General features: G+C 38.9%; 1 protein-coding gene across 5 annotated transcripts in view; it reads right to left on the bottom strand.

The window, feature by feature from the left end:
* Nucleotides 1-27,229, bottom strand: part of CPED1 (cadherin like and PC-esterase domain containing 1) — a 142,516-nt gene that overhangs the window by 104,584 nt on the left and 10,703 nt on the right. For 4 of the 5 annotated variants that reach the window (XM_032106818.1, XM_032106814.1, XM_032106817.1 and 1 more), the window contains exons 3-5: nt 24,055-24,241; nt 2,418-2,524; nt 525-600 (exon numbers count right to left, since the gene is read on the bottom strand). In XM_032106818.1, the coding sequence (XP_031962709.1) occupies nt 525-600; nt 2,418-2,524; nt 24,055-24,241 (370 nt within the window). The remainder of the gene's footprint in view (nt 1-524; nt 601-2,417; nt 2,525-24,054; nt 24,242-27,229) is intronic. The other variant, XM_032106819.1, reaches the window with a different exon arrangement.

Genomic DNA, 27,229 nt, shown 5'->3' with positions numbered 1-27,229 from the left:
TTCTATTCAAAGCTGAATTTTACCCATGGTAAATTAGAATTCTTTGGAAACTTGCCCATAACCTTTAAACTTTTCTGGTAGATGATCTTAATACACAAAGGCTTTTTATCAGTTAATTATGTCTGGATGGGAACCAAACTCTGACTCCTACTCCTTCTCCATGCCACAACATTTTTGTAAAGCTGAACAAACATATTACACCAAACCCAGGGCACAGAAGTGTAAACACCAATACACTATATTAACACAAAACAGTCCAAAAATAAGGCACTTCTAGACAAATTATTTCTGCAATACGCAACAGCTAAACAATGCAATATCTTTACCTGGAAAGATATTGTATAATTGTAATCTATATTTAAGTGTGTCTAAAATGGATTATCAATCTTTCATTTTTCCCCTCTATGCATTCATGACTAAAAATAAAATGGAATTGTAAGCTTGACAGTCTCATTTCAGAAACTTCCTGTGACAACTATTAAAAGAACATCATCACATACGCAGATTTGAAGGGGTTAGATTACCTGAAAAGGCTTTTGTTATCTGGCATAATCCCTCTTTTCTGCAAAGAAAATGCTGGATTTCTGGAAGCAGGTTTACCTGTACATAAAAAAAGAAGCTTTAATGATTTCATTCAAAAAAATATTCTTTTTTCTTCAATGGAAAACACCTTCAATTGGTTTGTGCTCAATTTATCAGAGACACCTCCTGTGCAAAACTCCCGTCACAGTCTAGAGGAAATGACAACTTTGCTCTCGTTGCAGTGTGGGGATAATGAAGTTAAGGTGTGGACTCTTCCTCTGTGTCCATAAAATCTAAAATTTTAGGCCTATATCTCTCCTTCTGGCTGCTGAGTCTTGACTTGTTCCCTGTCCCCTTTTCAGTCTCTGCAGCTTCTCTATTCTGTCCAGTTACCAAATACTGTCTCTCCCTGCATGGAAATACCCATTGCTTCTTGAATTGCTGTGCTTGGGATCAGTAGTAAGTTAATGTAGCGAAATCACAGGCAGGTTCTGCAGCAAAACACTGTGTTGCACTGTGGTATGGACATGCCAGCAGCAAGCAATGTTACTTCAATATTTAAAATTTTCCAGAGGAATGGGCCATCTGGTTTAAGTCCCTGCTCTGCTGTAGACTTCCTGAGAGAACTTGGACAATTCTTTTGATCACCTTGTGTGACACATCTGAACATTGCAGCATACTGTAAGGATTATTATATTGCACAGCATTAGAGGCTCAGAATGAGCAAAAGCAGTTTGCAGAAACATGGGATGTTCTATTATCTGAGCATATTCAAAGCATGTATATTTCTAGCAAACTATGTCTGCCATGAAAATTTCACTTTGAATACACTCAGATATGGCATCTCGTCCCGGGCAACCCCAGTACATACTCCTAGCGCCAACTTCTATGGACACCAATGATTTTTTTGTATCACCTTTTAAAAGCAGCTCCATTTCTCTCAGACCCTCAAGCTGGATTCTATAATTTAGAGTCTTTCCATAATTACCTGTGCTATTTTACTTGAAATAGAAGTCAAACTGTACCCGCAGCTTGGTCACATTTTATCAAAGACTTCAGTTTATACCACTTAAATATTTTTATCAACAGGTCAGGTGTTTACATAGACGTTACATATCTAAGTAACCTAAACTGTGCCCATAACATGCTCAAGTGAAAAAAAAAACCCAAAAAGCAATCCTGAAAATACCAAGATAATTTGCACTATTGATGCCTTGGACCATGAGTAAGCAGCTTGCAGTGCCAGAGCAAAGAACTCCCTTGAAGGCCCTGATCCAGATTACACATTATCGATTGTAGGACCACTACCACTGTTTGGAGAAGTGCCTAAATTATGTTTACAAAGGAGGAATTACATTAGGTGAAACTCAGTAGTAATATAAGACGTGAAGCCTAAATTCTTTCATCTTTATCTTCTGCCCATACTGTTACTCTGAAATATTGCATGCATTTTCTAATTGTTTCTCACCATTTCTAAATTATCTTTTCTGATGGGGTAAACTGCTTAAGTTTCCCTTGAAGACACTTTTGCAGCCAGACATGCTGGTAAGGGTCACCAAGAATGCAAAAGTTCAAGCTAAAGAAGAGAAAAGGGAAATCTGACACTGGTTTGTAACAGTTTTCAGTATTTACACTGAAATACTTACATCTGAACTAACATACTATGTTCAAATGAGAAATTGCTTTTGATAACTGGGTGTGATATAGAGAAGAATGAAATGTTGTTACTTGACAAGTATTTTTCAGTAAATAGAAAACATGAACAAACTTCATTCCTGCTAAACTATGCTGCTGCAGTAGAGAATAAACATTAGATACTTTTCCTTTTATGAGTGAGGGCTGAAAATCTGGGCTAGCCTGTCCTTTCATTCCCACAAAGCACAAAAATCTCATACCTTCTGGAAAAGCTCTAGATTATGCAAATCTTCTGTTTGAAAGCAGCCAGTACCACCATTTTTTCTGGAAGATAAGCAGATCAAAAGATCCCAAGGGTTCATTCCACCTATCCGGAAAGAAAAGAAGCACTTTGAGAAAGAAAATATCATGCCATTCTTATTTGCATAAAAAGTACTTAGAGTGAAATCCTGAAGAACAGCAAACTGTTGGAGAGCTAATTACATGAACAGCTACAGGTGGCAGAAGGATGAAAGACATATTTGCTATCACAGTTCATGCTTTGGAACTACATTTAGGTGTTTCACAGTTGGCATTGCCTGCTGTTGTCCGAACCCTGCTGTTTGACCTGTTTAACACTCAGAAATTAAAAAGTTCACTAACAGGATGCTGCTTTACATTGTTCCTTTATTTCTGAACTCCTCAACATGAACGCTTATAACACGTATCCAGTACATGCAGTGTGATCTTCTGAGGTGTTTCTTTAATGAGAAGCAAATTTTACAGGAAGTATTACTGGTCATGCTATTGAATACAGCAGGAATTTTGGTGTAGTGGATTCCTAAATATTAGACACCAGACTGCCAGATCTAGAACTGGTGTACAAATGGGAATTAGATTGCTAGCTTTCGAGCTAATGTGATGCTTCCTTCCTGGGGCAAAGTGACCTGAAGATACAAATAGGTCTTGAAGTTGCCCACATCTCAGCATGTGATGTGGTGTAGAAATGCCAGTGTTGCTTCAAGTAACCTTGGTCAGCTCCCTCACGTGGTCATTTTCTTTCTTCTGTATACAGCCTTCGCTATCTGGACCAGTTAGAGATAGTGTCAGTCTACAACAGAAATATTACATCTGTTGAGGACACCATGAATATGTTCAATAAAGGGTAAATTATTTCCTTGACAGGAAGACAACCAGTAATAATGAACTTCAAACAGAAAGGGCAGTCATAGAAGCTGTACAGCATCCAAGGCAGGGTGTAGAATCAGGTCTCAAAGCTACCTGCAGAACAGCCATTTCAGGGACTGGTTGGTTCTTTTTCCCAAGGTTGGGAAGATTACATGTATTTTGTTCCATTCTGTACTATCCATCTGTGATACCATCTTAATTTTTTTAGATTACCCCCTTAATTTAGTCCCACCGATGGCCCACAGAGGTATTTATTTTATTTATTTCCTTTCTTTCTTTCTCCAGAATGTATTTTTTTCCTATCCCAATCATGATTACAAATGTCAAGCAGGGTAAAGATTCCACTTAAGGAGATTTAACACTCAATTTACGTTAAGTACAGTAATGAACTGATTGTGTAGAATGGATCCAGGACTACGAAAGTAACTATCACTTTTTTATGTTTATTAGCAGTGTGACAAAGCTGTAGAGATCAATTTTCAGTTATACTGCATTTACTACTGTAAAAAGTTTTTCAATTTCACATTATGAGAACCAGTATTATGGTATAAAAGTAATTAGGGTATATGAAATCTAGGCAAGACAGATTCACTACATGCTTCTTTGTGGAAGAAAACAAAAAAACCCCTGCAGGTAGATAAAAATGCCACAGATAACAAACAAACGAAGCATTAAAGAAATGTACAAACAAATATCTCATTTTAGCGCAAAAATTTGGCAGTGCTAACAACCTCCTCAATGTCCTCACCAGCTATGTAATTATCAGATAAGCAAGAGGTTATGCCTCTGACTAGTAAACACCTTTGAATAAATCATTATAATTACATATAAATCACAATGCCTAGTTGTGTGCAAATTGAAAGGGAGCTGGAGGGAACTCCATTTCTCAGAAACAGTTCATTTCCTTCCCTTTATTGTGACACATCCTGCCCTGGGAAGAATGTGATCCCTGACTCCAGAGGATATGCAGCACTCTGTATTTGCCTTTAGGATACATCAGAGTGATCAATATGAATGTACCTAAGAGAAGAAAAGGAAAATGTACCCTCAGGTCTGATGGGCTTCTGAGCCAGTGCCCAGGAAGTAGAACAGCTCAGGAGAGCTTGAATGCCTGCCATTACTTGTGTTTTCTATTCAGAGTAATTAAACCTCTAGCCAGTTATTTCAGTACAGAACAATCAGAACTGAAACATGTCTATTTATAGAAGTCAGGAGATTTCCTATTAGAAAAACAGCGTGCACCTAGTGCTGTCTCTCAGATTCCGGCTGACAGAGCAGTGGGACTTCTATTTAAGTGTGTGAATATATTCCTCATAAACTATACCTGAAAAAACATTCTTGGAAAACAAAAACAAAAGAAGCATGTGTTACAAAAGCTATTTAGTCCTAGAACAGGCTCCTCTAAGAATAGATATTACCTCAAATTTGCCCATGTCATTCCTTTCACAGCTTAACTTTTTGTGGAAAATTAACATCTGTGATCATGAAACAAACAATCTGTCTTCCTTCTGCATATTTAATAATTACAGAACTATATCTCAGGAAAAAAAAAAGTCCTACTGTTACTAGTATTCATCAACATCACATGGACCACGCAAAGGACCCCAGGTTCTGTGTTTTAACATAGAAGATCCCTTTCACAGAACTTATTTTTAAACTAAAGCAAGACACATGTGAGCTAAAACATTCTACAATAAAAGAGAAAGAACAAAAGTGACAGTGATAATAAAAGCCATCTACATGGAAGGACTCATGTTTGAAAATGTTTTTAGAGATTTTAATGAAGAAGCATTAATAATGTCCATAATATTCGATATTCAATGTACACACTGTTTTGCTGGTTTCCTGCAGACTTCAAACCAAAAGCAGGCTTTTACAGGACATTTGAGGTGGAAGGTTAAAAAGAATGCTTCATATCTGAACAATTTAATTACTAGCAATTTGCATGAAGCTTTTTCCACAGAAGGAACTTTGTCTCTAGTTATGGAAATTCTGTTTGCTTTATTCAGCAAACCAGTGGAGTTCAGCACACAGGAGCCACAGATCAGTTAGACAGCATGAAATCACACCTCATGGAGATACTCTCTACTGTTCGCATTATTTTGGACAAATAGAAAAGTGGTAACAAGATGAGAATATATGAGAGCAAGTTCATCTGCTCTCCAAATATCTTTTCAAATCAAGGTTTTTAGTTCAGCCTGTTAATTAAGGCCTTGCATACACAAGGAGTGCTCATCTGCAGAATTACACCTAATTATGCAGGCAAAGTGATACATGCTGGCAGCATGATGCTTTTATTCACCAGTCTTTTGCCAGGTCTTAGCCTCTCCTCTCCTGCAGGCATTGTAGCTGTCATCCAGTCCCATCTCAAAAAGTATTTGTACCTGCAATGTGTATCTCAGGTTTACCTAAGAACATCAACCCAAGTTTCTACTTCAACTAGTAGTAGTACAGCATAATTTGATTGAAATCTGATGTCATCAGCTTTATTTACTTTTATTCTGAATGAGTCAAAGTACCTGCTATTCAATTTAGAGAGCAATACCTTTCAACTGAAAATTGATATAATGTACAAATTATAATTTTCAACGAGAGCCCTGTTTTCATTGGCTTTGACTCTGAGTTGTCATTTGAAATAATTTAAATAGCTAATGCGGAAAAAATAATTTAAAAGATAATAGTCTAGGCAAAAAAACAAACATTTTTTAGCAGCAGAGGAAATAGCAATGCAGATACCAATAAAAACATTTAACTTTTTCTATAATAATATTCTGCAGAGAGTTTTTGTATTCTGATATCATAGACCAAAGTTAACAGAAACCAAATGAGAACTGTAGGATTTAGTGGGGTTTCAAGTTTACAGATAAACCTCAAGAATTTCTGAAGGTGATTTCTAAAGTAAAGTGATCTTATTCCAGTCTTTCAAATGACCACATGCTTCCCATGAGCTATGGCATTGGAGGCTAAATTTTTCAGAAACACTGTTAGATGCATGCACCTCTGGAATTTTTAATCTCTTAGGTGTATATTATTTAATTTAATCAAATGACTAAGTTTCATTTCATTACCATAGACTGAAATTTCATTTTGCAATGTTAAGCTTTCTATCCTGAATCTTGAAATGAAAGAACTTTGAAAAATAAATAAAATTTTCATCTTTCATGTTTATCTTCCTGTATTTCATTCATTATGGGAAATAAAAAAAACCAAACCAAGCCAAACTAAAAAAAAAAAAACAAAAACCCACCACCACCACCAAAACAAACAAACAAACAAACAAACAAAAAAACCCAAAAAAACCCACTTGGATTTATTTTTATTTTAATCTCAAGTCAATTTTCAATTTTGCATTTGCTTACACCACTACCTTGAAATTAATCAGTTTATGAGCACTAGAGGAAAAGACAACAAGAAACAGCTGGAATTTGTTTGTCAAGAACATATTACATAAAAGTAGTAGTCTCCTTTCTTCTGACAGAGTAACTATTCTTGTAAACAGAAATCAGAGTAACTGATTTAGTGAACAAAGAAAATACCAGCAATGAAATAATTTGACTTTAGTGAGTCTTTAGACATTGTTTCCATGTAACACACCTATGAGGTGATTGCACAGCTATTTGAAAAAATGAAGTCTACTCCACTATCAAAGTGGAATTTTTTGGAGCAGAACCGCAAAAGATACCCAAATGTACAATCAGCTCTGATCAAAGTTTTGAGTAACAAATTGAATGCTGGAATAATAAATGCATTTATAAATAGCAAGTGACACCAAGTTGAAAAGAAGTATAAGGTCACACGAAGCATGGTCAGAATTCAATATAATTCTGATAATTGGTCCAAATTCAATCCAAGGAAATTCAAAACAAGTTAAAAGTGCCATAGTTCATGAGCACAAATCAAATGGAGAGGTACAACTTGTCATAGAGAACTACTGCAGAAAAGGATCAAATTCATAAACTGCATATGAACTAACAATACAATATTGTTGCCAAAAAAAAATCCAACAAAGCAAATATAAACAACTTTTCAGATGTTGGCAAGTATTTATTAATGCTGAAAGAGTTTAATCCCCTCCTTTAAAATTTCAGTTTTAATTTACTCCATGCCAGTTCCCCAGAGAATTCTAAATAATAGCCCTGTAGATATCGAGAATTGTAACCAAAACTGTTTATGAGGGTTATGGTGGTAAAAATGATTGGGGGGTAATCCTTCTGCTTCAGTTTGTGTTGGTCATACCTCTCCAGCAACACTGTTTCCCAGGTTTGGAAAACATGGTTTCACAGTAGAGGGTTAGAAAACGGAGGTAGATTTTGGAAGACCTTGTACAGGGTCTAACTGGGATGGAGTCATGTCTTTTTGATTTGTTACCAAACCAGTTTATAAAACACCATTGTTTTTAACTATTTATGAGTGTCAGTGCCTTCTTGGTGTCTCACTCTGACCTGCAGCAAGGAGGCTGGGTTGGCCATGAGGCTGGACGGGGACACAGCCAGGACAGCTGACCCCAACTGGCCAAAAGGATACTCCTTACCATATGATGCTGTGCTCAACAACAAAAGCTGAAGGAAGAAGGGGCCGGGGCGGGGGGGAAGACACACACATTCAGAGTGATGACATCTGTCTGCCCAACTAACATTGTCAGTTCCATCCATGATGAAGCTCCTGTCCCGGGGATGGCTGAACACCTGTCTGCTCATGGGAAGTGGTGAATTAATTCCTTGTTATTAATTTTCTCTGTTTAATTTCTTTTCTTCTTTGCCTCTGTTTCGTGAGTTCTTTTACTCAGAGTTCGGATTGAAACGCAAGAGACATGAGGTTTATCTTCTGACTCAAATGTTTATTATTTCTATCTAAAACATAGCTGCACAGAAGGTGCCTCTGAGTTAACAAGGTGAAAATGGCCCTGAGTTCTAACTTCCAAGACCTTTCAAAGTCCAAACTGTCCAATTATGGAATGCCAACTAATTTATTTTTACTTATAACCCAGTAATTATTCATTTATGATCCGCACTGCGGGTTTTTTGAACCAATACCAGACCACCCAGATTTGTGAAGAAGAAGGAGGAAAAAGAAGAACTAATCCACACCCAAAATCCTCCATCTTGTTACTAAATCCCATAAACCTGATTTTTCTACACCTCTACATATTCCACCCTGTGATATAACTTTAATTACACAGCAACAACCTCAGTGTTATCACACAATTTGGGAAGTTTTCCCAAGGCTTCAGGTCAAATGCAGTGTGTTTTTGAAGATCATTGTCTGTCAGCACTGAAAGGCTGAAATTCTCTGAACTCAGGGTTCCAACACCTTGTTTTTCTTTGCTTGCAGACACGGCTTTTGCGTTCCCTATTTAACTGTCTTTATCTCAGTTCATGAGTTTTCTCTTTCACCCTTCTGATTCTCTCCCTCATCCCACCAGGGGGAGATGGGCAAGCTGCTCGGTGGTGCTATGCTGCTGGCTGGGGTTAAACCACACCACCACAGAATAAATTTTCACCCCTCCAAAATCAATTGTCTCTTTAATCACTGGAGACAGGATACAATGTAAGCATTCTAATTTGCAGCAAGGGGTACATATAAAACAATTTCTAAACACAGGTATCAAGTACCAGAATGCCTTACTCTAAGGAGGCTATAGAACCCCTGCTAAGGGAGATCCTGAGATTTGTACAGGATCCTTTTTTAAGAGAAATTCCTGTCAGCTGTACTTGAAATATATTTTAAGGCACCTTTGAGCTGTATGGGTGTAAAGAGAAGATTTTCAGGAAAAGTTGTTTTTTATATACTGATGCATTCAACTGTATTCAGTTATACTTATGGCATGTTGTAACCCTGATCTGTAAAAAAATAAATATGATGAATATAGGTTTTAGCTTCATGAATCATGAGTTGTCACAGTATACAAGGAAAAAAAAAAGTCAACCTCCTCTTCTCCTGCACGGTAACGGAGTGAGCACAGATTTTACCGAGTTTGGTGAGGAGGTGCCTATTTATGGAAGTAGCTGTTTGTGCACAAATCCTACTTTAAACTGGACAGAGGAATATGTTGGGCTTCAACCCTACAATGTAGTCACTCTATAAGAGCCAATAGTTTGCTAGCCAGGAGTTTAAAGTGGAAGCACTAACAGATGTCTGAAAGACAGAACTTCTGCCTCACTGCCTTTCAATTCTAGGCAGAATTTTATGCCCTTCAGCATGTCAGAGGGCAGCAGCATCAGGCAGGCTGCGTGACGGGGTCTGGGGTTGTGGGAATTCTACACCTCTGAAGATCTGAGCTTCACTGATAACACTCCAGGGGAAAATAGCCTTTGAAGCCTATTTCTGGTTACAGCAGCTTGGCTGTCTCATTATGCAAATATCAGAATGCCACTTGTTGAGCTTTTCTTTGTTAATAATGCCTCCTCTTACAAGTTTTTGATATCACTGTCCTATTTGTAAGACTTTGTCTAAAGGAATGTCTCACACCTAGTTGTTCAGGAATTTTCTCCTTAAAAAGCAGTTATTGGAAGCATTTTAATTTCTCTTGTGGTGTAGCCCTTGATGGTCATAAACGATCACCAATATGAACTCATTTCAACAACAATGAAGAAATGATCACTCCACTGAGTGATAGCACAGGATAAGATGAAGAGGTTTCTGATATTTTCTGAACTATTCTGGAAAGCAGCTGTTCACCTGCCCATATGCAAAGCTTTCACTGTTTCACACAGTGTGTTCAGACTGACTATACTCTGTCATAACACACAGCCCCATAACCTCTATCTTAGCTGGACAAATTAGGCTAAAATCTATTGTCACATTAATCACAGCGGAGTATTTTACGTGTAAAAAAATACCCCACCCTATGTATGAGGCTGAGATTGTTGGACACAGTCAATTCATTCACAAAATACTTTGTGCATTTGCTGTATGGCTGCCAGGGAAAGGCTGAAGGAATCCTGAGGACAGTCACTATTCACTTCCCTTGAGGACGATCAGGATTTTTTTTTGGCTCAACTACTCCCTAACTAAGAGGATATGAAGTGCCAAGGCAACCATTCTTTGTAGAGGAAAGGCTGGTGTGAACCAAATGGAATCAGTGTAATTCCAAAAGCAGTTCATCTGTCCCTGAACAGCTTAGCACAAAAGATTGCCCTGTGCTCAAGAATTAATGCACAGTCACATCTGAGTTCAGAATTTGGGCAGTGAAATAGGCATTTTAAGTTCTATTGCAGTGCCTCTCATAAAAACAGAGTAATGCTTGACTATCCTGTATCTCTTCTGCAAGTGCTGTGGAGGGATACTGGGTCTAACTACAAATGGAGAGGCATAACACTTCCACTCTTGTCTGAAAGAAAGAATTATTTTATTACTGTTTATTTATATCAGGAACAGTTTTCAAGCCTCCTTTTCTTGTCAATCCGAAGGCGAACTTTAAAAGTAAAAAAATGAGCGTAACAAGCCAAGAGCTACCTGTTTCTATCAGAAATATTCTCAAACGTGGAAAGATATTTTAATTTCTCTGCCTGGTCTCAAACTGTAAAACTACCTTAGACCTAGCTACCAAGTCAGAGTTATCGACTTCCTTACTGGAGCAACTGACAATACAAGGCAGATTACTTTCTCTAAAAGAAGCAAAAGAAATCTATTGCAGGCATAAGTACAAGAATGGAGAACAGACAGGAGAATCCCTTCTCCATTTATATCACATTTAGTCATGCAATAGATCAACAATCTTTTCTTCAATCAACAAATTACCATACTATAAGAGACAAGCAAAAAAGAATTTTCAGACCTGCAGCAAATGTTTTAAAGTTGGGTTTTCAATTTGCAGATGAGTGTCAGTAAGACAACAAAAGGTAATAAAAAAATTAAATTGCAGTATTATTAAACTATATCCCTATATTTTTCTGTGCAACCAAAGAATGGGCAGAATACTGGAAATGAAAATGCATTCAAAAGTTGTATTAGTCTGACATGGGGAGAAGAGCACTGCAGTATTGTAAGGCAGGTGCAATAGATAGTTCCCAGTCTCTCCAGGAAAGACTGTCAGGCTAAGAATAATTCTCCACTGAGTTGTATTACAGATTGTAACTCTAAAAACCTATAGGTTTTATCATGGCATAACCTGTCAACTCAAGGTATGAAAATATGCTGTCAAAATACTTTCAGAGCTTTAGTAGCAAATAAAAGGAAAATATGCAGTTCTGACCCAATGACAAACACATTGAGGCAATTCAAACACTCAAGCCTGTCATTCCACTTCTGTGCTTACACACCGTGCTTTGGATGAATATTCAGATTACTCTGGTATGTTCTCCACACATGGGTATTTTCTGCACAGCAAGTCTCAGTGCAACCCAAAGCTCCTAATAATCCAATATGGTATGCTCTTCTTGTAAGCATGCTAAAATAACTTACAACCCCAACTGCTACCAAATGCTGGAATTCTTACTTTATAGGTATTTAATACACAACATAAGCTACGACAGTCAAAACTGCTATATGTTTCTCACTCACACATTGTGGGACTTGGACCTAACCTTCAGAGGGATGGAAGTATTTGGTACCTAGTTAAAGCACAGACGTCACAGAGCCACCAAAGCTCAGCTAAATCCATCTATGTAGGTGTTTCCTTACCTTCTGTGAAGGTGGAGAAGGAAACCACCTGACAGAAAAGACAGACTGAGAGATATTAGAGACAGGCTACTGAGAGTGGACTGGCATGAAGAACCAGGTGAAAACTGGAAGAAGAGAATGTGCATGTGGGAAGAAGGGTCATGCAGCTGAGACATGCAGGGAGGAGGCTGCACAGTGGAGCCCAGAGGAACTGCAGCAGGTGGGAGAATTCAAATAGCACCCTGCTCCAGCAGGGACATAGCAGGAGGGGGATCTGCCCACAAAATACTCTTCTCTCATGCATATGCACGCACACACACAGGAAGGAGCACAGAGGCACAGTGCTGGGTGGGGTGACCCCAGAAACCCTGTCAGAGAGACACGAGCCCCTGCCCTGGTACCCCCAAGATGTCCCTGGGGAGACTCCGCCACAGTGCCTATCATGGTGAGTGAACGGGAGGCCCAAAGTACCTTGTGGACCTGAGGAACTGTGGAAGTACACACTAACTTGGATGAGTTTGTACCTAGACCTTAACACCAAGTGGTACTGAGGCACCCTCCCCACTAGACTGTTGCAAAACCTCCGGATCCTGCTACTTTTATAAGGAAGAGTCTGAGCTTTTAGAAAGGCACATACAACAAACAGGAAGAGCTGGTGACTGGAAAGAAGATTCAATTGGAAAGCAGTTCCTAGGGAAGAGAAGTTCCTCCCAAGGAAGCCAACTTGCCAGCTTGTGTATATCTTCCATCCTGCATTTCACGCCAACCTTTCTACCACTCCCACTCTTTGCAACAGAACATAAGGTACCTGAGCTGAGAAGGTCTCTGAATGATGGCACCAATGGGAATTCATCACTGACTTTAAAAGGCAGAAACTGTGCTAGAACTGAGAAAACAGCCTCTTCCCTTCTATGAATATAGGAGCCTCAGGATAGGCAGCCAAGGAGTAAATGGATTTTTTTGTCTTGATGTCCTGTCTCACTCTAATTACAATGAATGAGGATACCAATTACAATATTAAAATAATGATGTTTGATCACATGCAAGAAACTAAGACACATCTTTTAAGGTCCAAATGGCCAAACTTGATCACTGCAATTACAGCACTCAGGTATCCTATACCAATCCTTATTAACATATCAGATTCCATAATACCCAGGAGACATGAAACAGTACTGAAAAAAAGAAGCTTGGGAATAAAGGCAATGACTAAACCAAACAGTGTCAGGACACAGACTCAATCACTGGCCTGCAATCATCTACTGTGTTTGTTTTCTTCTCCCTGGGTGGCCATGCAATGCCCCAGGAGACAGCCTAAGCCAGTGACAGCTCCTAAAACTCAGCAAAAAGCAGGCCACCCTCAGTCAGGGGAAAAGAGTTTAGATACATGGACTTGAGCCATACTGCATCGCTTGCAGCTAGGACTAGGGAATTGACCCATTTTGTTTATGAGTAAGACAAAACTGCAGAAGACAGTGATGCAATAATTAAGTCATGCCAAATGTAAGATTTTCAGCTGTACTTTACAGATACTGTTTTCTATGTACCACTCTATGCTGCCTTTCATCTCTATTCACCTGGCATGCCAGGGGGTAGTAGAAGTCCATGATAGATATTTGGACTGCCATGTAGAGCATCCATAAAACATGGACTCCAAAGACCTTAAAATTATCTCTGCAAACATTTTAAAGAAACGTAGGGTCAGACCTCACTTTTAAAGGTCAACAGACATCCTTACATTGTTAGATTTGCAAAAAAATGCGTACTGTAACATCTGGGGTGTAAATCATAAGTGTCATGGAGCTGGGTATAGGAAGAAAACCTGATGCTTTCTCCTACTTCACACATCATCCCGTCATAAAGAAGGCAACCCAACTAGTCTACAGTTACCTTCTGGGCTAGTACTTTCTTGAATACTTCTTTTTTTTCTACTCTCAGAGTTTTTTTTAAAGGCCTAACACTACATTCCTAGGGAAAATAGGGCTAACATGTCAAACTCTATGTATTTAAAGTCCTTGACTTCAGCCTCATCTTTATACAAAATTACCTCAATTATTTTTCGTTGAAGAAGGACTTTTAGACAGCCTCCACTGATACTTGGCCTCACTGTGGCTGTGAAACCTGAAGTGAGAGAGTTTTTTTGATACACTTGCTGAAGTCAAATGGGAAAAAAATATTTAAATGCCTAATTCCCATTGAGACAGACAAATGCTTCTTGATTTGCTCCAAAATAGCTAGGTCTTGTTCTTATTTTGTCTATCAGCTGTTGAACAGTACTTTGGTAGGCTGATATGTTTTCTATTTTACCTATTGCAACAAAAAAATTGTAGTTAAATGGTTTTCTTTCAAATAAAGAAAAAATTATCTTTTCTTACTTCTGCATTTTACACTAAAAATACTTTTTCAATAAACAGATCAACTGAGCTGTATTATGTCAGATCTAAAATAACTGTGGTTCTGCCAGATTCGTCTTGCATTTACAAAACACAGAAGAACACTCTGTAAGCTCTCTCTATATATACACTTCTAGTAGGTGCTATAAATTAATACTGAAAATCCTTTTTATAGCTAAATATTTATTTTTGAAAGCATTACCACAAACGTCAGAAACAAAGTCATTACAACAATGTCTTGTTACAGAAACACTTTATGACTTGAATAATTTGGTTCAAATTTTCCAAAATGTGTACCACTCAGCTCCTCTGTCCTTCCCTCTATCAGAGCATGATCGTATTTCATTTATGTGAGGCACCATTGAGAAAATATGTTCCGACTATATTTTTTTTAATCTTGCTACCAGTTAAAGTTGCTCAAATCCTATTCCTTTGTTACTTTTTAAACCAAACCCCTTCAATGTTTTGCCTTTCTCTTGTGAAAAATGGACATTGTTTTTTAAGGAAACATGCCTGCCAAAAATGATAGAAATGCATGATATGTGGGGTTTTTCCTTTTTAATCGAAGAGAGGGTGTCACTTTTCGTAATACTTTCCTGTATGAAATAATTTTTTCCAGAATTTGAAAGTTCTCATGACTAATTTGAAACTGAGATATAGTTCCAATTTCTGACTATGTCAGAGGACCCTCTATTCTCTTTGACATCTGTGCAAACTAGGATTACCTCCAAATGGACAACCTCAGGGGCTCAGTAAAAAAAAATTCAATATTACATTGAAAAATCAATTCTGAGGGAGTACAGTGAACTGTACTCATTCCCCTCATGAAGAAAAGTTTCCTTTTTGATGTAAGATAAGCCAGTGTAACAACAATACGTTGTGTGAAATTTTCAGAAACATGTTCTAAACTGTGGGTGGCTAATGCACTTTTGATGTCTGGGGTGGTTTTGGGATGCAGCATTCAAAGGAGCTGTCAGCTGAAAGTGGATGCAGCTGGAGAAAGTTGGAATCTGAACCTAGGAATGGCGTGGGCTGGCTGCAAATTACAATGAAGGCCTATACAGTGTAAAAGGTTTTTGCTGCCTGAACCAATAAAAGTCATGGTAGCCAAAGTAAAAAAGAAAAAAAAAAAAAGGTTTTTGTTTCAGTGGTATATAACGCCACTACCTAAAATGGGAGCACAGTGATGAAAGGCAGCAGCACACTTCTCACAGCTGACCAGGGCTCAGAGCCAGTGACTGCATCAAAAAGGGTGCACAGCTTCCAGCAGCCAAATCACTGAGCAATCCTAACCAACAATCCCTTAGAGAGAGTGCTCTGGCAGGATGGTGACAGGCTTCTGGCTAAACTGACTGACATTCTCCCAGCACCTATATTAGCAGACAATTATCTGACATTTAGGAACAGACATATATATTTATAAACCAGAGTCTCTGCTTGAACCCTATCAGAGCCAGGATTCATTTCTTATAGGGAAGCATTTTTAAAATACTTGAGAAAGCAATTGTATGCTGTTACCTTCTTATCCGACAGGCTACAGTTATAAAAAATTGCCTCAAACTCTTTTTCAGGATTTGCATGTTACCAGCATACTACAAAGCTTGTATACTGATGCCTAAATCCCTTGCATTTATTTAATTTCAGTAGCCTTGCACATTGTTGCCTTCCTTTGGCTGATATGTGGATCTTCCTGGACACTGGTGTTTTTCAGATTCTGTTAACATGACATAATTTATTCCAGTAAAGTTTTAATTTTAGCTCACTGTGTAATCAGTGTGTATAATTTTAATTATTGTAATCTCTAAGTCAGCCCCTTAAATACCACTGGACTGTATGTTCTGTTTATAAAACTGAAAAGAACACTCAGAGAAAGATATGTTTGTTACATTTAGGACTAAATGCTATATTTTGGGTTTACCTGGCAAAGCTCAATGTCCTTATACTTTTGTTATAAACAAATAAAGAATTTCCCTTTCTAAAGGAAAAGAGTGCATTTGAAACAGAAGATTCTGTACAGTCTTATAGAGGGTTTATTTTAGTAATACAAAGAAATCATTTGTGTGCTCTTCTTCTACAAAGCATGAACATGTTCTGCTAGTAATTAGTAAGAAGAATACATATTGTTCAGAAAAATATATGATGCATTTAGATTTTCTAACATGAAACCACAGCATCACATTAGAGAGCGGCATTCATTTGTTTATGTCAGAAACTTCTCTCTTGTACTGAATCCAATAATATGTGTGGGCATGACATTAATTGCTAAAAGCAAAACTAAAAAGTGAACAAGACAATGTATGTTTCTGGTATGCATTACCTTCCCAAAACTAAATGAAATTCCATGTTATGGAAGCAGATTAAGTCTGTTACATGCTTGTAACTCAGCATGCTCTGAGGATCACATTTCTACCTATTTAGCTTGTTTAGGAAGCTCCTTGTTTAACAACACACAAAAAGTGTTTCTAAAATGTGTGTTTTATTTGTCAAAACTTAGCTCAGGACTCACATGACATATATTTTGCACTAGGAAACCAACCAGTTTTGTAGATGGTTATTTGTACCAACAATTAACCAAAAGAATTTTGGGAAGAGAACTTACATCTGCTAGATTTGAATATACATATGTATTTGTATGGTAACTTAAAAAATATCTTTCTGTGGCTACCTTCACCATTATTATTTTGCACAGTATTTTAAATTACTTACTTATGATAGAATGATCTTGTGCTTCTGCTGGCATGCTAGGATCTCCAGTCCTGCTTATTTAACCTTACCTCCACAGGGTTGTTTACACTTTCAGAACCTGATTTCAATTTACTTTAATTTTCTCAGAGACTTTTGTATTTATAAAAGCTGAGCATCTAGTGACCTCTCTATTCCTGACATTTCCTTTACTCTCCACTATGAAAAAGAACAAAAACCCCAGTGTCCCATTTCTGTTCCAAAAAACCTAAAGTGCTTCCTTCAGTGGGTTGGTCCTTGTAATTGAAAATGGCAACCAGATGTTTACAGAACACACAAGAAATTTTCCTTGAGGCTTTTATTCTTTATAATTGTTTGCTAAGTTAGTTGGATTTCAGCAAAACTTGTCTGAGGCTGCAACAAACAGCAAGTAGGGGCTCCTCCTAACTGTACTCTGAACAATTAAAAAAAAACAAAACAGAAAGAAAAGTTAAAACTAAAGTTTCCTACTCTTGTTAATGTGTTTCTAGCTCCACAAAAAGTCATTCAGTAAGGGAGGAAATTTGGTTCTATTAGTACTTATTTTTACATGCCATCCCATGAAAAATATACCTATTTCACAATACATTATTTGCTTTCTACTTTCTCAAAGTTCATCTGGCTGTTATCTATACATTACTGATTTTTGCTCCCTTCTCTTTCCCCACTCCCATCAGGAATATATTCTCATAAATTTTGGGGGGTTTGAAAATATTTTGCATTTTAAGAATATGCTGTAAACTACATACTGTTTGTTCCTCCAAGCCCTAAGTCACCATAGCTGAATCATACCTGAAATCTCTCCACCTTCTTTAGAAATCACCATTTTTCCTCTTCAGTTTCTTGTCTGCTTGATTTTCTCAAGGCTAGTCATGTACTTCAAGAAGTCTGTGAGACCATCTTGTTACCCCACCAGGGGACTCACTACACACAATAAAATCTCTTTACCTAATCATTCAAGACATCTAAGATTGACTGCTCCAGAGCTCCAGGGAATCCATTTGATTACTTCACTAGCTTTACTCCCAAAACAGATTTCCTAATAACAACTCTGTTGTAGTACATCATGCCCTGATTACTACAGACATGATGAACAGATTGTTCTATTTTCCTTGGCAGCAGAATTTGTTAGCCCTTTGTGTTAGCAAGTACCTCTGTTCACCCAAATATACCAGTCTTCACAGTCATTGAAGAAAGAGCATCACTGTGTCCTCCTGTCTCTAGCACCTTGTCTCATTTGCACTAATTTTGCTGATATGATATGTCTTGGAAAATGCAAAACGGATGTCTGACAGTCAACAGATGTGGCCCTGAAGGCCTCCAAAACCCATGGCTGTAGTTTATTCTCTACACTAATTAGCAACTCTGAGGAAACTATTACTGGCTGCACTTACGAAGTAGCACTTCTGAGAGTTCCTACCTTGCTGCTGGCCAGATGTCAGCAATCAAGCTGATACTTTTCCTATTTAGCCTCTGGTCAAAAGTATGAACAGTGAGGAGTAGTAGAGGTGGTACAAAATGCTAAAGGAATAACATGAAGATATACAGCAAAGAGCATGCATTTCATCCTGACAGTGACTCATACAGGTTCTATCCTAGTTTTCTCCATCTCTAACTGATGTGGCAACATTTTCCAGCCTTGTAACTCCACCTGTGAAGCAAAGTAAACTGAGTAATTTTCTTCCATGAAAAATGTAAATTTTCTTTAAAAAGTACTTTTCCCAAAGGATACCAAGAAAACCAAAACGAAAAACTGACAAAGGCTGACACGGAAAATTCCTTTTGGGGAAAATCAAATGAGAATTTTCTTTCATCTGTCCCCAACTGCTTCTTCAGTCATGTAAATATATAGAGAGACAGAAAACTTTGCAGCTAGCATCACTTCACATCTGTGGACACCTGTTCTTGCTCCTGCAGCCTCATGTTCCCTGACATTCCCCAAGCACCAGCTTTTACAGGGAGTGACCACCACTGGGTACAAAGAAGCAAAAGAACTCTCTATAGAGAGCCAAGAGGGGGACAGCAGAGGGCTTATCTTCCGTAACAATACAAGTCTCAAACCATCATTTCACAGCAAAATGAGTTATGCCTGAATATAGTCAGGTGGCTTTATCAGTGAGGGGGTATTTACTCCTTGCTGTAATACATAAGTAGTGCCACTTTAAATACCAGACAGATCTCTTAACCCAGGCACATAAAGAGAAAGGCCAAGATTCGCTAAGATTTGCTCCCATGGGTCTGTTGTCTCAACCAGCCCTTCCTGTTCCTGGTGCAGCTCCACCCAAGCACCACTCCCACATCTGCAAAAAGCTAGGTCATCCTCATAGTTGCTGGAACCAGGGCTTAGTTTACACAGCCAAGTATTTAAACGCAGCATGCTCTTAAAATGGAAGAAAACAGACCAGAATTCAGTGTATATTGATAATCTCAGAAAAGAGGAAATAGCTAATCTCCAATGGATGTCACTCAAACTGCAAAAAGAGGCAATAGTAAAGTTTAAATACTTAACTACAGTATTCTAAAAATAGGAAATGATCATGTAAAAGCAATACTATGAAAATGGTTTATGATTGTTTTTTTAAAGTCTCTCATTGCAATTGCAAAAACTTCCACCAAATTACTAACATTCTAAGGCAGCAGGGAGCATATAATGTTACACTGCATTCAGTCAGGAGCCTGAATACATGAGCTTTTTTCCATGGCCAAGCTGATGGGCTATCATTGAGCTTATGCACAATCTTTTCCACTCCAAGAGCTAGTGGTAATGACAGAATTTTGCATGTTACTGCAGAATGAATTAAAATTGGCCAGTCAGATGTGTAACATACAACTGCACACATTTCTTGGAGCCTGCAGTTTGCTGAGATTTGCTTAACTATTGGTAAAGGTGAAGAATTGAGAAATGAAGGAAACGCCTATTAAGGGAGGGTCACCAATGACTAATGAGGCAGGCACATTCAGCAAAGGACACAAAAACTGATGGCTCTGTAAGGAAAGACGTACGTAGTTTATGTATCTTTGAAGATATCATCTGGGCAAAGTATGGAATTCAGGAAAGATTCAGGCAGCAGGCAGTAACTAGGGAACATTATTTTTGGAGGGCAGAAATGCCTATTAGTGAAACAAGTTTCTGAGATAAAACCATCCTTTTAAAAAATGTGAAAATATTGGCAGGGTAGCACAGAGTCATAGGGACACACAGATCCTGTTAAATCTTTACTGTGGTAACAGAGATGAGAGCTTCTCAGACTGGAAAAACAGGGAAGAAGGCAGAAGACCCTGGAAAACATTTGGCAAGTTCTTCTCTGGTATTTGCCACTCTGGGAGGATCTAAGGGGGCTCTGAAGCCAGGTGGCCCATCACACTCATCTCCAATAGAGCAGCACAGCTCTGTCCTGGGCTGAGGGAAGGAAGCCCAGAGGCTTGTACAGCTCAGTATGGCAAATCTCCCAGGAGAAAGCCTGGAAGTGTGGGGCTTTCTCACTTCTCCTGATCCTTTTATTATTTTCAATGAGATTATGACACCCATTTCAACCCCCTCCAAGGCTGTGGTGAATGCATAACTTGTTCCAGAGGCTATGCCTCTCTGAGCAGATTTTCACATTTTAGGAAGGAAGGAAGGAAGGAAGGAAGGAATTCGGAAGGAAGGAATTCGGAAGGAAGGAATTCGGAAGGAAGGAAGGAAGGAAGGAATTCGGAAGGAAGGAAGGAATTCGGAAGGAAGGAATTCGGAAGGAAGGAAGGAAGGAATTCGGAAGGAAGGAATTCGGAAGGAAGGAAGGAATTCGGAAGGAAGGAAGGAAGGAAGGAAGGAAGGAAGGAATTCGGAAGGAATTCGGAAGGAATTCGGAAGGAAGGAATTCGGAAGGAAGGAATTCGGAAGGAAGGAAGGAAGGAATTCGGAAGGAAGGAAGGAATTCGGAAGGAAGGAAGGAATTCGGAAGGAATTCGGAAGCAAGGAAGGAAGGAAGGAAGGACACACACCAGTCACACTAGCTGGAAAACAATGTGCCATTTGCAGATGTGCTGGCCAATACAACCTGATATCTTTCTTATCAGCTGTTATGATGAGCTGTTTGCTCATCAGCAACTTCTTTTGAACTGCTTACTTCAAAATGGATTTACCACAGATACTTACTAGAGATAATGACCATGTTAAAACATTGCCCAAGGTGGTAATCCCAGCTCTCTGCAAAATCTGACTATTCCATCGTCTGCTACTAACGTAGTTCTAACACAGTTCCACCTCTCTATCTCCATCCCAACAGCAGACTAAGAGACATGTTAAATTTACAGCAAAACTGGCCCATTTAGGGCTGCTGCAAAAGGAAGTCTCTCACAGCTCAGAGCAGACACAGGTATCAGTCCATGGACTTTTGCCTCCATGTGGGTTTAATTGCTAAGGAATGGTGAAAGCACAACTACTTTTTGTTCAAGCAAAGCTGCTTCAGAATTTACTGACAAAGCTATTTTTCAGTGAAAAATTAGGGGTTTGAATAATTTATGTTTTACTGCAGAACACATCTGTATGCATTTTTCATAGTAAACCCATAAACCACAGTCACTTTGCCATGATAAAAAAAAACCCTATGTTTTTCCTTTTTAGCCAACTGTTTTCCAGTTACCAAAACTCAAAATGGTTTTGGTTGGTTTGTAAGTGAAAAATTTCCACTGAAGAAAACTATTCCCCTGATGTTTCTCCCTGACAGCAATGAATTCAACATAGTGCTGCAGCCCAGGTGTTGAGGACCTTTCTGGAAGATCAGTGTGCAGAGCTGTCACATTTGGGTTTCAAACACCAGCAGAATGGGTCCCAAAATTCTTAGCAGGCCAGCACAAAAAAAACCAGTTAGGAATGTTTTGTGGTGAATTTTTTTCCATATATGACTTCAGCTAGAGTCTTGGCTCTCAGCCATTCAAAACAAAAAATCCTTTCAAATTTAGAATGAACTTTGAAAGCTACACGAGTAAGACAGTCTGCACAAAAAAATAAAAGCACCCGATAGAGCTGCTAAATAGTACCAAGTAATAAGGAATTACTCTTTTTATAGATTTTTCGCAGCACTCACATTCTGTGTTTCTCAGTTCATTATCTATATATTTTTAATTGAGGCCAAAGGAGCATATTTTTAATAAGTTATGACACTCCTATTAGAAAAATATTATGCCAAAGCATAGCTCAAAATACCCTTCTCCAAAATAAGGAGTACCGTCCCTTCCAGAAGATTAAACTCCATCATCTACTGGGGAAGAAAATTAACTTTGAATGTAATTTGCTTAGCTGTAAGAAAAGATCATTGGGTTGGTATGTAGACATCCTCTTTTACTTTCTTCTTGTTTTTAAAACATAACATTAAAGCTAAGCACTTACATAACAGAGAATAGTTAAAGGCAGATTTATGCTGCCATGAAATAGAATTAGTAGAGTCTTACTCTTAGCTTTAAGTTGGCAAGCATTTGACTTTTTTACATACTCCAACATCTGCTGAAAGCTGTAGGATGTTCCTGGAAAATACCTAAGGCCTTTTCATTACTTTTTTTTATTATTACTGGGAAAATACTACAGGAAGTACTGGTTCTAGCCTGTAAAATATAAATATCCACAGTTCAGCTCATTTCTGCAGAGGTAATATTTGGAGTGTAAAAACTGTACAGGAGAACTTCAATCTGAACTCAGCACTGTAGGAAAATCTAGTACAGTCTTTTTTTTCTTTTTTTTTACAGGTTTCAACTGATTTTAGCATACCCACTTCCTTGGCCATTTGAAACAGAAGTATTTCACAGAGATGGTGCACACGGTCCCCAGAGACACCATCTTTTCTCTGCAGCCCATCTGACATTAGCAAAGCCTGCAGACATGGTGTGTTTTGTCACTTTCAGACGGAAAGTACTCAAGGCAAGGAATGGCTAAAAGGTGACTATAAAACTAGATTAAAGTAAGAGTGAGATGAAGACAATTTACTACTTCTTAGTACAGCCTGCCAAAGAAAACCACATGTACCTCATTTTCAAGAAAGTTTCTTAAAGAAACTTGAAATTAGCAATGGAATTTTGAGCAATCTCAAGCATGCTAAGTAATTGTAGTTTTCATCTATGAAATTATCTGGTTTGCTTAAAGCTGAAGCAAACCTGAGCTCTCTGGTAGCCCCAGAAGTGTATTGCAAGCCTGAATGACACAAACAGTACTCCCTTTAGCACGAGAAATATCTAACTACACCATTTTTCCTCTGATGGAAGTGCAGCCTGTGTATTTTTTTCAAAGCCTTCCAGTTCCCAAATTGACTTCCAAGACCAAATTGGCATCACAGTTTCAGTTCATACCTCAGAGGTGTCTAAGAACACTCAAACATGGTCATTACATATATAATTGGTGCCCAAGCTTCTCTATCAAGCACACTGTAACTCTACACAATAAAGCTACAGTCCTTTGTGCAAGAGATCAGGATTCTTCAGTAGTCTGCTTTAACTGTGGATCAAATTTCAAGAGGAACCGAGAACCAACAGTAATCTATCCCAGATTCAACAGCAAGTGCAAAATTTACTTGTCCTATATTGTGTTCTTCAACAAGTTTACAGAACAATCAAAACATTACTAGAGGAAAAAGTACCTTCACACATACAACTTTTCTTTAGGAAAGAAAATGATAAGGAAACAAATGTAGCAGGTATGTGTTTTCTTATGAAACATTCTATTGAAAATCCCTCCGTTATATTGATGAAGTTCATTTGAGAAGTTATCAGGAGCCAAACTGATCTGGTTTAGTTGTTAAGACTATGATGAACTACTCTGCTGCATTCTTTTTACAGAAGGATACCTAATAGAACTCTACCTAATAGAAGAATCACCTAATTGTGGAAGATTATCCACACAGCTGAGAAGGGCTAGAATTTAGTTGCTATCCTTACTTTTATCAGAGTTTATGCACTTTATGTTTGTGGAAGAACACTGGATCAATTCTACATTTAGTGATCACTCTTAGTAATTAACAAATCAACTGAGTCTAATTATTCTTACTGTGATAAGGGCCCTCATGTCCCAGATCTTCCGCCAGTCTCCTGTTTTCAAGAACTGTGACTGTATATCCATGTTTTGCCAGGATGCGCTGACAGAGCTGGCGGTCAGTTTCATGGTGAGCAGGAGGTGCATAGAGAACTGCTCTTCTCGTGTGGCTTCCAAAGTACTGGAGAATGGAGTCATGGATCTACAGCAAACACAGTGCAAAGACAATGGTTGTAAAGATAGGACTCCTCAACAGTATAAAATAAAGTTGTTTTTCACAAAAAGAAGCTAGTAACTTACTGTGACAACATGGGAAATAGTTCTAGTATAATTAAGAATTCTCTTTATATCAGGGACTTCAGACCACAAATTCTATTTTGTCTGCCTCTCCGTTTTTTCTATCTTCATTTTGGACTGATACTATAAAGGTTTGAAAGCTCTGGGTAGCACTGAAGGATCTTTAAACCATGGGCTTCCCTTCCTGGAAACAACTTTTCCTGAAAACTGGGCTGCCCTGGTGAGCTGGTAACAGCAATTGCCGTCTGACTTTGACTTCGTGGCTGCAGTCACCTAAACAGAGAGGGCTTGCTAGGTCCCATGTGAACTGTTCCATGGAATGTGGGTCCTATGCAGATAGTAAGTGCAGGAATCTGAGTTGGGCTATGCAGCATTATTAAGAAAAGTAAGAAGAGTCCGGGGGTAAAATCATACACAGGAATCCTAAACAGTACTGGAGATTACTGTGCTCTAGAAAGTTAAATGTAACCTTGTCAGTACCTTATTGCCTTATCAGTCCAACATGATCTAGCCCATAGGAGGACTGGCAGAGAGACTTGTATATAGGAGCAAGTGGAAAGGTATCTGATGTCGCCAATGAATCCCAAGGAACATTTGCATTATCTACCACTTACTGTCTTCCCATATGGTGCCTAGGCACAATGGCATCTAGAGAAAATCCATCCTCTATAGCTACCCTGGGGCATGAGTTTCTTGAAAGAGAAAAATGGAGAAGAGGCACCCCAAACACACAGTCATAGAGCAAGCATAACATTAATTGCTGAAAAGGACAAATTACTGGGCCATTACCATCAGATCTTTGGGTAAGGGGGATATTTTATGTCTGAAATAAGTGTGGTGGGTTGACCCTGTCTGGAAGTCAGGTGCCCACCAAAGCCAGCCTATCATTCCCCTTTTCAACTGGACAGCAGGAAAAAGTAGAGTGAAATCTTGCGGGTAGAGATCAGAACAGGGAGAGATCATTCATTGATTACTGTCACAGGCAAAACAGACTCAGCTTGGGAAAACTGATTTTTATTGATAATAAATGGAATTAGAGTGAGATAATCAGAAATAAAACCAAACCTTAAAACACTTTTCCCCCACCCCCCTTCTTCCCAGGTTCAACTTCCCTCCCAAATTCTCTACCTCTCCCTCAGTGGAGCAGGGGGGCTGGGATCAGGGGCTTTCTCAGCTCATCATGCACTGTCTCTGCTGCTCCTTCCTCCTCAGGAGGAGGACTCCTCACACTCTTCCCCTGCTCCAGTGTGGGGTACCACCCATGGAAGACAGTCCTTCATTAACTTCTCCAACATGAGGTCTTCCTACAGGCTGCAGTTCTTCAAACTGTTGCAGCGTGGGCCTCTTCCATGGGGCCCAATCCATCAGGAACAGCATGGGTACTCCATGGCCTGCTAGTGGATCCCTACTCCACTGTGGACCGCCGTGGACTGCAGTGGACAGCCTGCCCCACCACAGTCTTCAACACATTCTGAAGTGGACTCTCTGCTCTGGTGCCTGAAGCACCTCCTCCGCCTCCTTCTTCACTGACCTGGTGTCTGCAGAGTTGTTCCTCCCATGCATCCTCACTCCTCCCTCTGGTTGCGGTTGCACAGTCGCTTTTTTCCCCTTTTTAAATCTGTTGTTCCAGAGCTGCTACCACCATCACTGATGGGCTCAGCCTTGGCCAGTGGCAGGTCTGTCTTGGAATTGGCTGGCATTGACTCTGTGGGACATGAGGGAAGCTTCTGGCAGCTTCTCACAGAAGCCACCATGGTAGCCATCCCCCCAATACCAAAACGTTGCTGTTCAAACCCCAATAAAATAAAGCATAAAAATAGGATGGTCCATGTGGGAATTAGGACACGAATATCTGCAACAGTCTAGTGTTGCAGAGCAGAATGAGTTAAACGACATGAACAGCATAGCTGACTTACTGAAGCTGGTCCAGCAGGAGTCATGAGAAATAAGAACTGCAGAAATCACATCCTTCTGCAAAGGATAGAACACTCTGCTGAAGATTATGGAACATCCTGCTGTGGTAAGCAATTGCGTAAAAGAAGAAGCAACATTGTGGCTTCCTGCATTAGCTAGCAGGTAGACAAAACAAGTGAAAATTGTTATGCAGAAGCTAAAACAGTATAAATATCAGTGCCTTTTACTAATACATGTCCTTATAGTATCACTGCTTGGTCCATGTTTCAATCACTGCCAGTCTAGCTGTTCTTTTGCAATAAAAACACCGCTAAAACACAAGACTTTCTTTTGGCGAAACATAGTTGTCTTTAGGATTGAAACATACCAGCAGGGATTAAATTCAGGACATGAAATTAGTTCTTCGCAAGTTTGTGAATTTCAACCTGACAGTTGTCAGCAGTTTAAAAACTAAGTTATTCCATAACTTCTAATTTTAGTAGGCTTATCACTGAAGATAGGAAGCACTACACAAACAAGTCACCACCATTTTTTGCACAGTAGACTAGACTGAAAAGAGACAGATACTTTGATACAAAGAAATGTCATTCAAGATGTGTCCAGTTGTTTACAGGCCTGGGATCTAGTGCTAAAGTCACTCTTCTCAGCAGTGTGTCCCCTGAGTGTGGGATGCAGTTTTACATTGTGCTTGGCTGAAGTGTAAGCTTCTCTGCAGCAGTAAAGAGCACAAACTATTTCAGAGACCTTAGCTTCTAACACCACATCTTCTTTTGCTCCAGAGCACTTGGAAAATGTTATCATCATTGATGAAGGGACCATGAAAAAATCTCAATACAACACTATCAGAGTATTCCACACATATTTGCTAAGTGTGCAACCCAAAACTAGTTTAGAAACTGAGACATTCAAGTAAAGGTTGCTGGCCAGAATAAGCACAAACAGCACAGGGTGAAGTAATCAGAATCGTGTTAGGTCACCT

The sequence above is a fragment of the Corvus moneduloides genome, chromosome 4, assembly GCF_009650955.1.
Source record: "Corvus moneduloides isolate bCorMon1 chromosome 4, bCorMon1.pri, whole genome shotgun sequence".
NCBI classification, from domain to species: domain Eukaryota; kingdom Metazoa; phylum Chordata; class Aves; order Passeriformes; family Corvidae; genus Corvus; species Corvus moneduloides.
The sequence above is the reverse complement of the archived record's forward strand: the minus strand, read 5'-3'. Positions and strand labels throughout refer to the sequence as shown.